The sequence below is a fragment of the Somniosus microcephalus genome, chromosome 28 (genome assembly GCF_052327205.1).
Source record: "Somniosus microcephalus isolate GS21.2 chromosome 28, FLI_Smic_1.0, whole genome shotgun sequence".
Taxonomy (NCBI): Eukaryota; Metazoa; Chordata; class Chondrichthyes; order Squaliformes; family Somniosidae; genus Somniosus; species Somniosus microcephalus.
The window spans coordinates 31,274,253-31,289,470 of record NC_141014.1 but is presented as its reverse complement, the minus strand read 5'-3'; the positions used below and the strand labels follow the sequence as shown (position 1 = coordinate 31,289,470).

The following is a 15,218-nucleotide window of genomic DNA, read 5'->3' as shown; positions in this document are numbered from 1 at the left end:
GTGAGTTCCAGACCCCCGCCACCCTCTGGGTGAAAAAAGTTCTCCTCAACTCCCCTCTAATCCTTCTACCAATTACTTTAAATGTATGCGTCCTGGTTATTGACCTCTATGCTAAGGGAAATAGATCCTTTTTATCCACTCTATCCAGGTCCCTCATAATTTTATACACCTCAATCAAGTCTCCCCTCAGCCTCCTCTGTTCCAAAAGAAACAACCCCAGCCTGTCCAATCTTTCCTCATAGCTAAAATTCTCCAGTCCTGGCAACATCCTCGTAAATCTCCTCTGCACCCTCTCTAGTGCAATCACGTCTTTCCTGTAATGGGGTGACGGAATAACGATCTTGACTTTACTCAGGGTGGGGTACTGAGGACAACCATCTTAGCACAGATGGACATCAAACATGCTGCAGTGAATACTGCTCTTCACAATGGAGCCACCAGGGCAGCGAACACTCCCGTATTAAAGACAAGCTCAAAGGCTTCATGGAAGAATTTCACTGCAGTTGGCACAGTGACTGAAAGCAAAGAAGACACAACTATTATAGGTACAACACCTGAAATGAAAAAGTCTTGACAGGGGAGAGGCTGGTGAATTCTTATTCCCCGTTCTCCACAGTGTGAAGCCCCCCCCCCCCCCACAGGGAATGGAGTGTGTTGGAGTGGAATCGGTGATGCAATGAGGTTTTCAGAGATTCCTCTCTGCCATTTGTATTATCCTAAGGAGAGAGTAATTGGAGATCCTGGGTACAAGGGCTCACCTTTGGACAGTGATTGTTAGTGTTTGACAGCACCTCAATGCTGGCTGAGCCCTGGACGCTGCCGGCTGTGCCATCTGACTACTTCCTCCCTGCTCCAAGCTCTGCTCCAGCACTGCTGGAACTGGACTAAAAAGCCCGGGTGGGAACACAGCTCACGGAGGGTGGACTTAAACTGGGGGAGTGCACCTTCCGCCGGACACAAGTTTGGGAGCACCCACCATCCCCCTCCCCGAATGTTCTTGGAGCCCATTCATAATCCAGCTCTGTAACAAATATCCCCTCATCATAGGATACAGCACAGAAGGAGGCCATTTGGCCCATCGTGCCTGTGATCGGCTCTCTGAAAACGCTGTCCAATTAGTCCCACTCGCCCTGCTCTTTCCCCACAGCCCTGCAAATTTTTCCCCTTCAAGTATCCATTCTCTTTTGAAAGTTACTATTGAATCTGCTTCCACCGCCCTTTCAGCCAGCACATTGCAGATCATAAACAACTCGCTGCGTAAAAAAATTCTCCTCATCTCCCCCCCTCTGGTTCTTTTGCCAATTACTTTACATCTGTGTCCTCTGGTTACCGACCCTCCTGCCACTGGAAACACTTCCTCCTTATTTACTCTACAAAACCCTTCATAATTTTGAGCACCTCCTATTAAGTACTTGCCTTAACCTTCTCTGCTCTAATGTTACCTTGATTGAGTCGGGAGCACTCTCACTTGACCAAAGGTTATGGATTCAGGTTCCTTCACTGTCCTTGAGCACCAAATCTGAGCTGGCACTCCAGTGTAGTGTTAAATTGCCGGAGGTGCCGTCTTTCAAATGAGACGTTCTTCTTCTTAGGCAGTCCCTCAGAACCGAGGATGACTTGCTTCCACACTAAAAATGAGTTCTCAGATGACTGATGAGTCCAATGCGGGACCTACAGTCTCTGTCACAGGTGGGGATAGCAGTACGGCATTCCGGTCTGTCACTGTTGGGGTTGTCCATGAGGGTCCTGACGTTCTAGGTCCCGAACTTCATTTTAAAGGGTGGAAGATGCCTGTGTGTGAATTCTTTTAACGTGGGGTGGCCGTTGCACACCAGCTACCACACGGGGCTTGACAGAGCAAGGTCTTGGTCCAATGGCAAGGGGATCCAAGATGATTGGAGACCAGACTCTGCTACATCGGCCTAGCACACACACACACATACTCCTACTGTTCTCCTTCCCTCCTGTCCTCTCTGCCTGGGTTTCATAGACTATAACCCTGTAGTAACAAAGGCATTAAACATTAAAAGATGCATCAAATGTTAAACTCAACTCGGTGCTTCCTGTGGATTAAACCGAGGCTTGTTCAGAAAGAAAGACGGACTCAGGACATCTCAAAGTGCTTTCCAACCAATGAAGTACATTTGGAAGTGTTGTAATGTGGGGAAACGCAGCAGCTAATTTGCGCACAGCAAGCTCCCACAAACAGCAATGTGCTAATAAAGATCCCATGGCAGCTGGGTGCAAATTGGTTGTGGTGTCAACCTAAATAAAACAACAGCAACAACTTGTATTTATACAGCACCTTTAATGTGGTAAAACGTCCCAAAGCGCTTCACAGGAGCGTTACAAAACAAAAAAAATTTGACACCGAGCCACATAAGGAGAAATTAGGGCAGATGACCAAAGCTTAGTCAAAGAAATAGGTTTTAAGGAGAGTCTTAAACGAGGAAAGAGAGGTTTAGGGAGGAATTCCAGAGCTTAGGGCCTTGGCAGCTGAAGACATGGCCTCCAATGGTGGAGTGATTATAATCGGGGATGCTCAAGAGGCCAGAATTAGAGGAGCGTGGGGTTGGAGGAGATTACAGAGATAGGGAGGGGCGAGGCCACGGAGGGATTTGGGAACCAGGATGAGAATTTTAAATCGAGGCGTTGCTTAACCGGGAGCCAATGTAGGTCAGCGAGCACAGGGGTGATGGGCGAACGGGACTTGGTGCGAGTTAGGATATGGGGCAGCCGAGTTTTGGATGGCCTCAAGTTTACATAGGGTAGAATGTGGGAGGCCAGCCAGGAGTGTGTTGGAATAGTCAAGTCTAAGGGTAACAAAGGCATGGATGAGGGTTTCAGCAGCGGATGAGCTGAGGCAAGGGCGGAGATGGGCGATGTTACGGAGGTGGAAATAGGCAGTCTTAGTTATGCATCAAATATGTGGTCGGAAGCTCATTTCAGGGTCAAATATGACACCAAGGTTGCGAACAGTGTGGTTCAGCCTCAGACAGATGTTAGGGAGAGGGATGGAGTCGGTGGCTAGGGAACGGAGTTTGTGGCGGGGACCGATAATAATGGCTTCCCAGTATTTAATTGGAGAACATTCTGCTCATCCAGAACTGGATATGGGACAGTCTGACAATTTAGAGACTGTGGAGGAGTCGAGAGAAGTGATGGTGAGTGAAACAACAGTGACTGCACTTCAAAAGTAATCGTATGGCAGAGGAGTGTTTTTTGGGACGTCCTGAGAATGTGAGAAGGCGCTGTCTAAATTCAAGAATTCAAGTGCAAGGGGTTTGCAGGCTGTAACATTGAAAGCGCTTCATCGACTTGCCGCTGGGGGGAGCCGGTGAGCATTCGTTTCTCCAATTTGATGGACATGCGCAGTGGGAGTAGGGTGCTGGACATGCGCAGTGGGAGTAGGGTGCTGGCCATGCGCAGAGACCTCGCCGCTGCAAACTCCAGGACAATGATCGAATTCACCACCTCAGAAGCGGCTGTGAGCTCAGATTACCCCTGCACAGACGCAGATGCTCCTTAATTTTAAAAACATAACCTCACGTCTGGCTCATTGCGGAACAAATGGCTGCGGAAATTAGAAACGAACAGATCTCGCGTGTGGTGACGGAGCCGGGGCGGTGTTGATTGACGTCCGTGCCACCCAATAGCAAGGAAGCGCGGCGCGTCAATCATTCGCGGGCAGACCAATGGGCAGCAGGCGGTGGGCGGGGCTGCTGGAACGAAGGACGTCGGACCTGGACCAATGAGATTGCGGCGGCCGGCGACCGCGCCGATTGGCGGACGATACGAGCACTGACCAATCACAGTGGAGCGGAGGGGTAGGGTTTGGTACGTCAATCAGGGAACGTGGGCCAATGGAGGGGGAGAGATTGGCGGGCGGGGGCGGGTCAGGGAGAGCGGACCAATGGCGGGGCAGAGAGTGCCGGGCGGGGGCGGGCCTTGGCGGCGCGGTCATCAGACGGCGCGGGGCGAGCCGAGCGGGTGGTCGGTCGGTGGTGTGGTGGCGGCGGGAGCGGGAGTGCGGTGGCCGGGCTTCGGGGGAGAGACACGGCGGGGTGAGCCGGGGGCTGGGGGAGGTCGGGGATGTTCAACCCCTGCTGACAGGGGCTTACCCTTCAACACAAGGCGAGGATGCATTATTAATCATATCCTGGGCCTGGAAACGTCTGGAACTTTCTAGAAACGGGCCCTGGGGTCGTTAGGGTAGCCCCCCCATCCCATGCCCTCTCTGGTTGCTATGGCTCTGCCGTTGCCCTGGTATCACCCCGCTCTCCATCCCATGCCCTCTCTGGTTGCTATGGCTCTGACGTTGCCTTGGAACCCCCCTCCCATGCCATCTCTGGTTGCTATAGCTCTGACGTTACCTTGGAACCCCCCCATCCCATGCCCTTCTGGTTGCTATGGCTCTGACGTTGCCTTGGAACCCCCCCCCCCCCCCCCCTCCCATGCCATCTCTGGTTGCTATAGCTCTGACGTTACCTTGGAACCCCCCCATCCCATGCCCTCTCTGGTTGCTATGGCTCTGACGTTGCCTTGGAACCCCCCCCCCCCCCTCCCATGCCATCTCTGGTTGCTATAGCTCTGACGTTACCTTGGAACCCCCCCCATCCCATGCCCTTCTGGTTGCTATGGCTCTGACGTTGCCTTGGTATCACCCCCCGCCCCCCCCCCCATCCCATGCCATCTCTGGTTGCTATGGCTCTGATGTTACCTTGGAACCCCCCCCCCCCCCCCCCCAAAATCCCATGCCCTCTCTGGTTGCTATGGCTCTGCTGTTGCCCTGGTATCACCCCCCTCTCCATCCCATGCCCTCTCTGGTTGCTATGGCTCTGACGTTGCCTTGGTATCACCCCCCCCCCCATCCCATGCCATCTCTGGTTGCTATGGCTCTGACGTTACCTTGGAACCCCCCCCCCCCCCATCCCATGCCCTTCTGGTTGCTATGGCTCTGATGTTGCCTTGGTATCACCCCCCCCCCCCCCCCAATCCCATGCCCTTCTGGTTGCTATGGCTCTGATGTTGCCTTGGTATCACCCCCCCACCCCCCCCATCCCATGCCCTCTCCGGTTGCCTTGGTATCACGATGCCCCAATGCTGATGAACCCTTCACTCTCCCTGCCTGGCATCCAGCAGCTGATTCCTGCCTCCAGTGCCTTTGGCTGCAGGCTCATTGGCCTCTGAAGGTGGCATTGGAGCCCTCCCTCTCAGCTAGGGCCATGATCTTAAGAATGAGGATCAGGAATAGGCCATTCGGCCCCTCAAGCCTGCTGTGCCATTCAATAAGATCATGGCTGATCCTTGAACTCAACTCCACTTTCCCGCTCGAATGCCATATCCCTCGATTTCCCTAGAGTCCAAAAATCTATCGATCTCCGCCTTGAATATACTCAACGACTACTGCCCGTGTCCTAACTCACACCAAGTCTTGCTCACTCATCACCCCCTGTGCTCGCTGACCTACACTGGCTCCCGGTCCGGCAACACCTCGATTTTTAAATTCTCATCCTTGTTTTCAAATCCCTCCCTAACTCTAACCTCCTCCAGCCCCACAACCCTCCGATCTCTGCGTTCCTCCAATTCTGCCCTCTTGAACATCCCCGATTTTAATCACTCCACCATTGGCGGCCGTGCCTTCAGCTGCCTAGGCTCTAAGCTCTGGAATTCCCTCCCTAAACCTCTCCGCCTCGCTACCTCTCTCTCCTTTAAGACGCTCCTTAAAACCTAGCTATTTGACCATCCTTTTGATCACCTGTCCTAATATCTTTTTATGTGGCTTGGTGTCAAATTTTGTTTGATAATCGCACCTGTGAAGTGCCTTGGGACGTTGAAGGCGATATATAAATGCAAGTTGTTGTTGAGCATCGACAGCACCCTGGGGTAGAGAATTTCAAAGATTCACAACTCATTTGAGTGAAGAAATTTCTCCTAATTTCTTCATACCCAGCTATGATGCTCTCTTCCCCTCCTCGTTGAAACACATGATGAATGTTGCTCTTGAGGTGCTGGAGGGCTACCGATGGAGTTCAGTGTGGCGAAGTGCGTGGTCATCCACTTTGGATCTGAACAAGACACATCTGATTTTTTGTTTCCTCAAATGGTTGGAGACTAGGAACTGTGGAGGAGCAGAGGGATTTGGGTGCAAAAAGTCATCAAAAAAAGCAAATCGAATATTGACTTTATCTCGAGGAGGCTGGAATACAAAGAGTATGATGCTTCAGTTGCACAGAGCCTTAGTCAGACCCCATCTGGAGTACTGCGTTCAGTTCTGGGCATCACACCTCAGGAAGGATATATTTACCTTGGAGCAGATAACACCAGAATGATACCAGGGATTTAAATTATAAGGGCAGGTTGCATAAACCTGGCCTGTATTGCCTTGGGCTTTAGAAGGTTGAGTGTTGATCTGATTGAGGTGTTTAAAGGATTCAATGGAGTCGATACAGAGAAGCCATTTCCTCTGGCGGGGGGAATCCAGAACAAGAGGACACAATCTTAAAGTTAGACCCAGCCCATTAAGGAGTGAAAGCATTTCTTCACAGAGGATAGTGGAAATGTGGAATTCTCTTTTCCCCCCCCCCCCCCCGGCCAAAAAAGCTGTGGATGCAACACTGAGATTGACATTTTTATTGAGTAAGGGTATCAATTGATATGGAACACACTTTGGTAAATAGAGTTGAGGTACAGATCAGCCACAGTCGGTTTGAATGGCGCAGTACATGCGAGAGACTGAATGGCGTACTCCTGTTCCTATGTTCCGTTTCCCACAGGACTGTATGTCAACAAGAGTTGGCGGGGTGAGAGGTGGAATTGGGAAATCCTGGGCTGTAGAGATTAAGTTAAGGAGTGATCTTAAGATGTTTAAAATAAGCAGAATTGGCAAGGTAGATGGGGCACGCCTCTAGTGGGGAAATCCAGAACCGGGGACGTGAGGGTGTGGAATGTAGTGCCCCTAAAGGCGCTGGATACAGAATTAATTGGGCTGTTAAAAATGGAGACAAATATTTACTTGGGCAGTTTGGATATAGAGGTGGGCCAGTGCATTAGAGAAAGTGCTGCTATGACTGACAAAATGGACTAATTGGTTTTTTTTAAAGGCCAAAGACAGGCATTCTGCCAGAATTCACAAGTATAATCTTGAGATAGGTGCAAATTATTGGGAACAATTATTGAAAGTTTCTGGGCGAAGGTAACTCCCGTCTGCTATTTATGAACGAAAGAGTTATAGGAGGCTTGTGTGACTCTGGCACACACCCAAGTGGCTAACGAAGACAGAAACCTTGAGAATACTTGCTGTAAAAGGTTGAGTCTGGGTCCTGTGTGAGTGGGATAGAGCGGGATCTGTTTCCCCTCCCCTCGAGTGGGCCTCTTGGTAGATTGTCCGTGGAGTTGCATGAACTGCATCTGTGGGATCTGGTTCCAACTGTAAGAAAGTGTTACATACCACAAAACATTCTGGTGGAGAGACAATCTTGCAAGGGAAGCAACAGCATAGCATCATGTGACAGTGCAAGGACCATGCGACGTTGTAAGGGCCACATTATATTCCGTTCTTGAAAGCCTCCTGGTTCACGTCTGGTAAAGGGGCCCTAGCTTGGATGTCTCTGTTGCTGATGCTGAATGTGCAGCTCTGGCAGTGTGAGGTGAGCATGGTGCTGTGACTGATGAGTCCAGGCAGGATGGAAATAGACCCATCAAGAGCCTCTCCAGCACCCAAGACCACCAGTGTGTGTATAGTAAATAGGACGTCAGCAGGGCATTGAATCCATTGAGTTCAGACAAGCTGTTTGGGTGGGGCGGTGTGGTTGTTGTGTTCATCAATCACAAGGAGTGATGTTAGTTGTATTTTCTTCATGATGCAGGAAAGCAAGTACCCCCTCCAACAGCCTGACGATCACCAGCTGCCCTTTGTGCGGAAGCAGTTGGTTCTGATGTGCACTCAGTGCTGTGCTGCACGTCTTCCCCCTCCTTGGATACTTCCGCCTGTGTGCTTGTGATTGGTGGGCATTTTGTGAACAGTTGCCTGGTGGCAGCGTCCAGTTGCAGGATTATTTTCATTTCTTTTGCCAGCACTCTTCCTTTGTCTTAAGACCAGCACAGGCTGTTTCGTAGCTTGCCCAAGTGACCATTCATTGTGTTGTTAGGCCGGATGGTGAGTTTCTGCGGGTTATCTGATCCCATCCTGTCCTTAACCAACACCCACACGCTTGGATAATGTCCAGCAAGTGTTTTTCTTTCCCTGTGGGACCCTGCCCCCCCCCCCCCCAAACTTGGGGTGTTAAAGCCAGCTGTACTCCCTGGCTGAGAGGAGCTAACAACGCTGAACCCAACAGGACTTGGCCTTCAGTTGCATGATCAAAGCCAACAGAAGTTACCGCTGCTTTCACACTCCGGCACTGACTCTCCGTGTACCATCCCCGTGTCACTCCCTATCTTCTGACCCTGTGGACTAAATATTGGGATTCCACTGTGAACTGCAGCCTTCCATTCTGCCTTCCCATGCCAGGCTCAAGTTGTGAAGGCACATGGAAGTCTTTTTGAGGGGGTGGGGGGACAGCTGAAGTCACAGCCCTTGTGTGCACGTTACACACAGTGACACTTGGCAGCACGTTCCCAGCTCTTTTAGGTCAAGCGTTCCATTATTTATCGGACTATAAAGAGTTTCTGTTCTGTTGGCTATTCGTGCTTTGGCACTGTGACCTTGTCAATAATTTCAGCTACGTCGACGACAGCCTTTAATAGCGACACTGATAATGGCGCTGAATTAGGAGAATGTAATTCAGTCGATGGGCTTGATAATATCATAAACCACTGACTGTCAATCGCACCTCTTGGATTGATTTGCAGCCTGGAACCAGATATTATTTCTTGTGTGTAAGGTACAGTAATCTGGTAGTGGGACCAGTCACTGACATGGGTTACTGGTCACCCCCCCCCCCCCCCCCAAAAAAACACTGCTCACTAAAACTAAATATGCTAATGCTGCGCCTGTGCAGGTAACTACACGTGGGGCCTCACTGTACCTGTGCAAATGGGGCTTCGCCGTGCGTGTATACGGTCTTGCTATACCTCTGCAGGTATGTGTGAGAGAATGTGGGGCCTCGCTGTACCTGTGCAGGCGTTTGTGGGACCCCACTGCAGATAACGACGTGCACACGGGGCTCTGCTGCACCTGGCCAGTCCCCACTGCGCCGGTGCAGGTGTGTTCAAGAGCTTTGTTATAATCACAACCGGTGTTTGGTCCCCTGGTGTATTCCTGCAGGGGTGTTTAACCTGCAGCCCCAGGGCCACCAGCGACCTGAACCCTGGAAATCCAGTCATGAAGCCAAGCAACTCGATCCTCTTTCTGCTTGTTTGCTATTTGCCGGACTGTCCTGTTTAAGTTTCCTGGCCCTGGAGGTTTAGAAAGGTTGGCTTTTAGTGCTGGCGGCTCAGTGGTGAATAAACCTTGAATCTGAACATCTGTTCTACCAGTAACTTGACATATATGCAAATTACAGGAACATGGGGTTAAGTTTTATGTGGCCCCTGAAAGAAAGACTTGCATTTATATAGTGCCTTTCATGACCACCGGACGTCCCAAAGCACTTTACAGCCAATGAGGTACTTTTTGGAGTGTAGTCACTGTTGTAATGTAGGAAACGTGGCAGACAATTTGCGCACAGCAAGCTCCCACAAACAGCAATGTGATAATGACCAGATAATCTGTTTTTAGTGATGTTGGTTGAAGGATAAATATTGGTCCAGGACACCGGGGAGAACGCCCCTGCTCTTCTTTGTAATAGTGCCAGGGGTTCTTAAACCGAGGCCCAGCCTGCCCTCTCCGGTACAACGTCTCATCCGAAAGGTGGCACCTCTGACAGTGCGGCGCTCCTTCAGCACTGCACTGGGAGTGTCAGCCTAGATTTTGTGCTCAAGTCCCTGGAGTGGGACTTGAACCCACAACCTTCTGACTCCGAGGCGAGGGGGCTACCCACTGAGCCACGGCTGACACTGAAGCTCCATGGTCCGCACCTATGTGACCCGCAAATGCTCGAATACTCGCATCTTCCTGAGTCAGGTATTGGTGTCCTGGTTGCACAGCGAGTTCATTCAGGAACAGCTGACAAGCGCGCACTTGTTTGCTTTGTTCCCTGTGTGGAGGGTGAGTCAGTCCGTTGCCAGCTTTTGCTCAGCTGCCAGAGGCCAGTTAGTGAGAGGAATCGGTACAAAGCCGGGAGAAGATCACTCCTGCACAGCACCAGTCAGGCTGGAGCATTCCGCCTGAAGGAGGAAAACGTTTGCGTTACGAGCTCGTGTAATTACCCTTTTCTGCTGTTGGATTCCAGGTCGCAGGATGGAGGGGGAGGTCAGTTTAGATTCGGTCTATCAAGCTGTTCAAGCTTTGTACCATCATCCAGACCCACAGGGTAAAGAGAGGGCCTCAGCCTGGCTGGGTGAATTCCAGAAGTCGGTAAGTAAGTGCTTCAGTGAAACAATGCATGATCATAGATACATGGTCCAGGCTTGTGTTGGGTTTGCATATAGTAAATGATCAGGACTGAAATCCTAGCTGTTTTACATTGACTTACCAGGCTTTCAACACTCTACGCTGACAGCTACAATGCCCTCTATTATTTTTTCCCCTCAGTACTGCTGAGAGGATTGTTGGGGTGGGGGGGGTGGATCTAATCGAGGTCTTCAAGATTATGAAGGTTATGATAGCTAACTAGTGATGGAATGTTTCCACTGGGCAGTGAGACAGTAACTAGAGGATATAAATTTCACAAAACAAAATAAAGTTACGGTTAGAATAAATTCTTTACACAGAGCATGGCTGGAATGTGGAATTCTCTTGCCACGGATTGTTGAAGCAGAATCTTATCAATTATTTTAAGTAAATCCGGCAGTTGCTTACTAAAAGAACATTAAAAGGTACGGGGATTGTGGGATCAGACCAGGGACGTCCAATAGAAATTGCTGACTAGCCACAGGTGGAGGCTACAGTGACACCGTTTTAGTCACAGGCACTAATTTTAATACAAAATGGCGTATGCATAATACAAGTAAATGTACTTGACGGCTATATTTACATAACAAGCATCTAACTCCATTCAATTTTGCAATCTTTCGCTTTACCGAAGATTGGAATTCTGGCATCAATTGATCAGACACGGCACATCTGAGAGCAGCTTCTAGGTTTGTCCAGCAGTTGGAGCAATACTTGGTCTTCCTCAAAGTGATTCGCACAACAAGACCCTCCCTCCCTGCTCAACCCCCCACCCCTCTCTTTCTTTCTCCCCCCTACCCCACCCCCCCGGCTTGCTCCCACTCCTCCCAGCTCGTCTTCTCTTCCACCCCCCCCCCCCCGCGCCCCGGCTTGCTCCCACCCCTCCCAGCTCATCTCTTCCACACAGCCAGCCTCTCTTCCCACCCCCCGGGCTTGCTCCCACTCCTCCCAGCTCGTCTTCTCTTACACACACACACACACACACACCGTAATTTGTTTTCTGTGTAGTGGATGAGCACCAATACATTCAATAAGCCCCGAGACAAACCTGGAATTTGTCGAGGGAATGCCCACGTTTTTTGGTTACATAGGAACACAGGAATTGCTCGGCGAAGAAAGTCCGCCGTCCATCTAGTTCGCCGCCTACCACCGCATGATGTGATAATCACAGCAATCAATCGCTATTAATTAGTCTACAAAACCCCGAGTGGTGGAGAGCTTTGGGAACCATAGGTCCAAAGTCACCTGTTCCTCCCAAGTACACTACACTCACCACACGTCATGTCTCAAATTACTTGTATAATATATCGCAAATTGTAATTTTCTGACAGAAATCTATCTAATTTACATTTGAATCAATCAGCACTAATGGCTTCCACAGTCTCCCGGGGGTCTGTTTAATTTTCAGAGTTTTGAAAAAAGTTAACCAACTTCCTGTTGCTCCTCCTTCTGGCCAGATGTTTTCGTGGCAGATTTCCGACCAGCTGCTGCGGCTCCAGCGTGACATCGAGTCGTGCTACTTCGCCGCCCAGACCATGAAGATGAAAATCCAGTACTCGTTTTACGAGCTGCCCCCCACGATGCACTCCTCGCTCCGCGACTCGCTGCTCACCCACCTGGAAAGCCTGAAGGACCTGTCCCAGGCCATCGTCACACAGGTACAGCAGGGAGTGGGCCCAGCGCTTAACAGGAGCTGGGTGCTTAAGTGAGAGTGCAGCCTTTCCACCTCTGGGTCCCAGATTCCTGTCCAGTTCACACGGAGGGCGTAAAGGATTCCGCTAAGCCGCGCAGGCCGCTTGCCAGCTTTTCCATAGATACCGCGTGATGTAATAAAACTCACTACGCACTTGGTTCGAGTATAAAGCAAGGCTTTAATCAACTTGTTTCAGAACATGGAGGTCTAGTTGTACTTCACTAGTTCCTGTCTTACAAAATGTCCCTGGAAAGCTGGGCCCACGCCCGAGTATTTATACTCCTTGGACGGCGCCACCAGCTGGCCATCCAGTGTTATTTCATGAGTCGTTTCTTCATGATGATGAGATTTATAACACTGCACATGCACAAAAACTTGATTGGGCCACGCATTGGAGGAGGCAGGCCACGCATTGGAGGAGGCAGGCCACGCAGGAGGCAGTGCAGCTTACAGGGGATGTTGAAAGGACCCCTCTTTTATCCCGCCCCTTCACCTTTCTCTCCTCTGAGGCAGTGACTCATGCTGTGCCAGTAGCCCGGCCATGTTGCTGCTGTTCCTCACGAATGAGCCTAGATAGTGTCCGCAGGTTCTGTGAGCTTGGGGGGACATTGTGGTGAGGCCCAATCCTGCACACACACACACAGTTTCCAGCAAGGATCGCTGTATTGTGTTCAGGAATGGGAACCCTGGTTGATTTCCTCCTCCCCCAGGGGCACTGTGGCTGCCCCAACTAAGATCAGCGAACTCATCGCAGACCCTGGATTGAGGCCGAGACCTTGCAATGTGTGTACACCACACAGTACCGAATTGTTTACTATGCCTCTTGTTTCAGTATCATCTGAACTTTGGGCACCGTTTCCACCTAGGCCTGTATCCAAACCATTGCAGTACACGGTGAATAAAAGCGACCCAAGAGCAGAAACCTGTGGGACGCCGCTACCCACTTCCTAACACTCTAACAACTCCAAGGAACTCCAAAACTAGGGGCCATAAATATAAGATAGCCACTAATAAATCCAATAGGGAATTCAGGCGAAACTTCTTTACCCAGAGAGGTTACAATGTGGAACTTGCTGCCACAGGGAGTGGTTGAAGCGAATAGCATCGATTCATTTAAGGGGAAGCTGGATGAGTACACGAGGGAGACAGGAATAGAAGGATATGTTGATAGGGTGAGATGAAGAGGGGTGGAAGGAGGTTTATGTGGAGCATGGACCAGTTGTGCCGATTGGCCTGTTCCTCTGCTGTAAATTCTATGTAATTCCTACACTTTGTTCTCTCCCTTCTAGCTAGATTTTAAATCCAATTTGCTAATCAACGTCCCTTAATCTTGTCTGATAGTCTCCTATGTAGTACCCAATCAAAGGCTGGAGGATCTGAGCCCTCATTTTAAGCGACCCCAATGAAGGGCACTGGTCCGTAGCAAGGAGCATCTGATAATGCAGGAAAACGTGGCATTAGTTTGAAGAGATATACACCAGAGGGTTGCTGCTTGTGCGCAGCGTTGGTGCCCTTGGGGGGGGGGGGGGGGGGGGGGGGGGGGCGCTGGGCTATCGATCAGTTCCACTATTGTTGACTGCTCGCTGTAGTGGAGGGTGTTGGTCCCAGTGATGTTCAAAGAAAAACCCAAAACGGAAAAGTGAATTACCCACGACCTCCTGCTGCCCCGAGAGCAACAAAAGTGCACTCGTGATTAACCCCAAATTTTCTCTCTCTCTCGTGCTGCTTTTATTAACAGTAATTCCTCGCTGTCTTTTCTATTTTGGATCCCAGCTGGCTCTCGCTGTTGCAGACCTGGCCATACAGATGACATCATGGAAGAGCTGTGTCCAGACGCTAATTGAGAAGTGAGTGTTTTTGTATTTTAATGGTTTGTCTCTTTCCCCCCCCCCGCGGTTGCCTGAACTGTGCACACGTGGTGAAGAAACGAGGCATGTTGGATTTTGCTATGGGGAGGCACCAGGCGGTGCTGGAAGGTGCGAGGCATCTCTCATTCTCGGCATTGATTGATACTAACTGGGCATGAATTGCTGGTCATTTGTTCATTTTCAGACAGCATTGATGCTTCTCGAGACGTGAGGAGAAAGGGACGTTTTCACACACACAGCTGACCTGAAGCACAACCATGTCAGACTCTAGCTCCCTCTATGTTGCCCCATCGAGCAGCCCTGGTTCGATGCAGAGTAAAGCTCCTCTAAAGTGGCACAGTAAAATGCTTCATCCCTAACCTCGGAGGAATTACCGTCTTCTCCCACAGCAGTAGTGGCATTTTTTATTTCCTATTCAACATCATGCAGTAAAACCGTCTGAAAAGACAAAATATCTCAACACCTTCCATTATATTGGCCTTTAACAAGGAAAAACATCCGCCGGCGTCACAGCAAGCCGTTAGGAAAGTGGACAAGGAGCCAAAGGAGAAGCTTGGAGGGGTGACCAAAAGCTTGGCTAACATCTTGGAGTTCTCTCCGATGTTCATGGCCCTCCTGTGTTTTTCGAGCACTTTCTGTTGCTCCTTTTTATCTCCTCTTTGCTAGTTTTGTGCCGTGGAACAGTGTCCACTAGGAAGTGGGTTGAGGTGTCCATGGACTCATTTCACAGAGGAGGCTCATGGCTGACGAGGGAAACGTTTGCCCCACCAGTCAATGCTGGATCCAAATCGAGGCTTCAAAAGGTGGCCTGTCAGGGTGCAACCTGCTTCTCTGCCCAGATCCCCAGACCTGCTCCTTATTGAATGGGCTGATGCGTTTTTCCTCTCTGCTGATTGCTTTTGGTGTAAAGCTGGGGCGATTGATCTCACTGCACGCGCTGTCTCCCCCAGGTACGGCAACGATGAATCGGCGCTACCGTTCCTGCTGGAGATTCTGACAGTGCTCCCGGAGGAGGTACACAGCCGCTCGCTGCGAATTGGCACCAATCGAAGGACCGAAGTGATTGAGGACTTGGCATACCACGCCAGCATGGTGATCGGCTTATTGGTGAGTCAGTCTGGGCAGTGAATTCCATCTAACTGCAGTATTTGTGCGCCCGCGT

At 50.4% G+C, this 15,218-nt stretch overlaps 1 protein-coding gene across 3 annotated transcripts in view; it reads left to right on the top strand.

The window, feature by feature from the left end:
* The first annotated feature begins 3,982 nt into the window (after window positions 1-3,982).
* LOC147099502 (transportin-3-like) overlaps window positions 3,983-15,218 on the top strand; it is a 111,439-nt gene continuing 100,203 nt past the window's right edge. For all 3 annotated transcript variants that reach the window (XM_085969695.1, XM_085969694.1, XM_085969696.1), the window contains exons 1-5: window positions 3,983-4,064; window positions 10,335-10,459; window positions 11,953-12,153; window positions 13,962-14,035; window positions 15,007-15,163. In XM_085969695.1, the coding sequence (XP_085825821.1) occupies window positions 10,343-10,459; window positions 11,953-12,153; window positions 13,962-14,035; window positions 15,007-15,163 (549 nt within the window). In that variant the 5' untranslated portion in view covers window positions 3,983-4,064; window positions 10,335-10,342. The remainder of the gene's footprint in view (window positions 4,065-10,334; window positions 10,460-11,952; window positions 12,154-13,961; window positions 14,036-15,006; window positions 15,164-15,218) is intronic.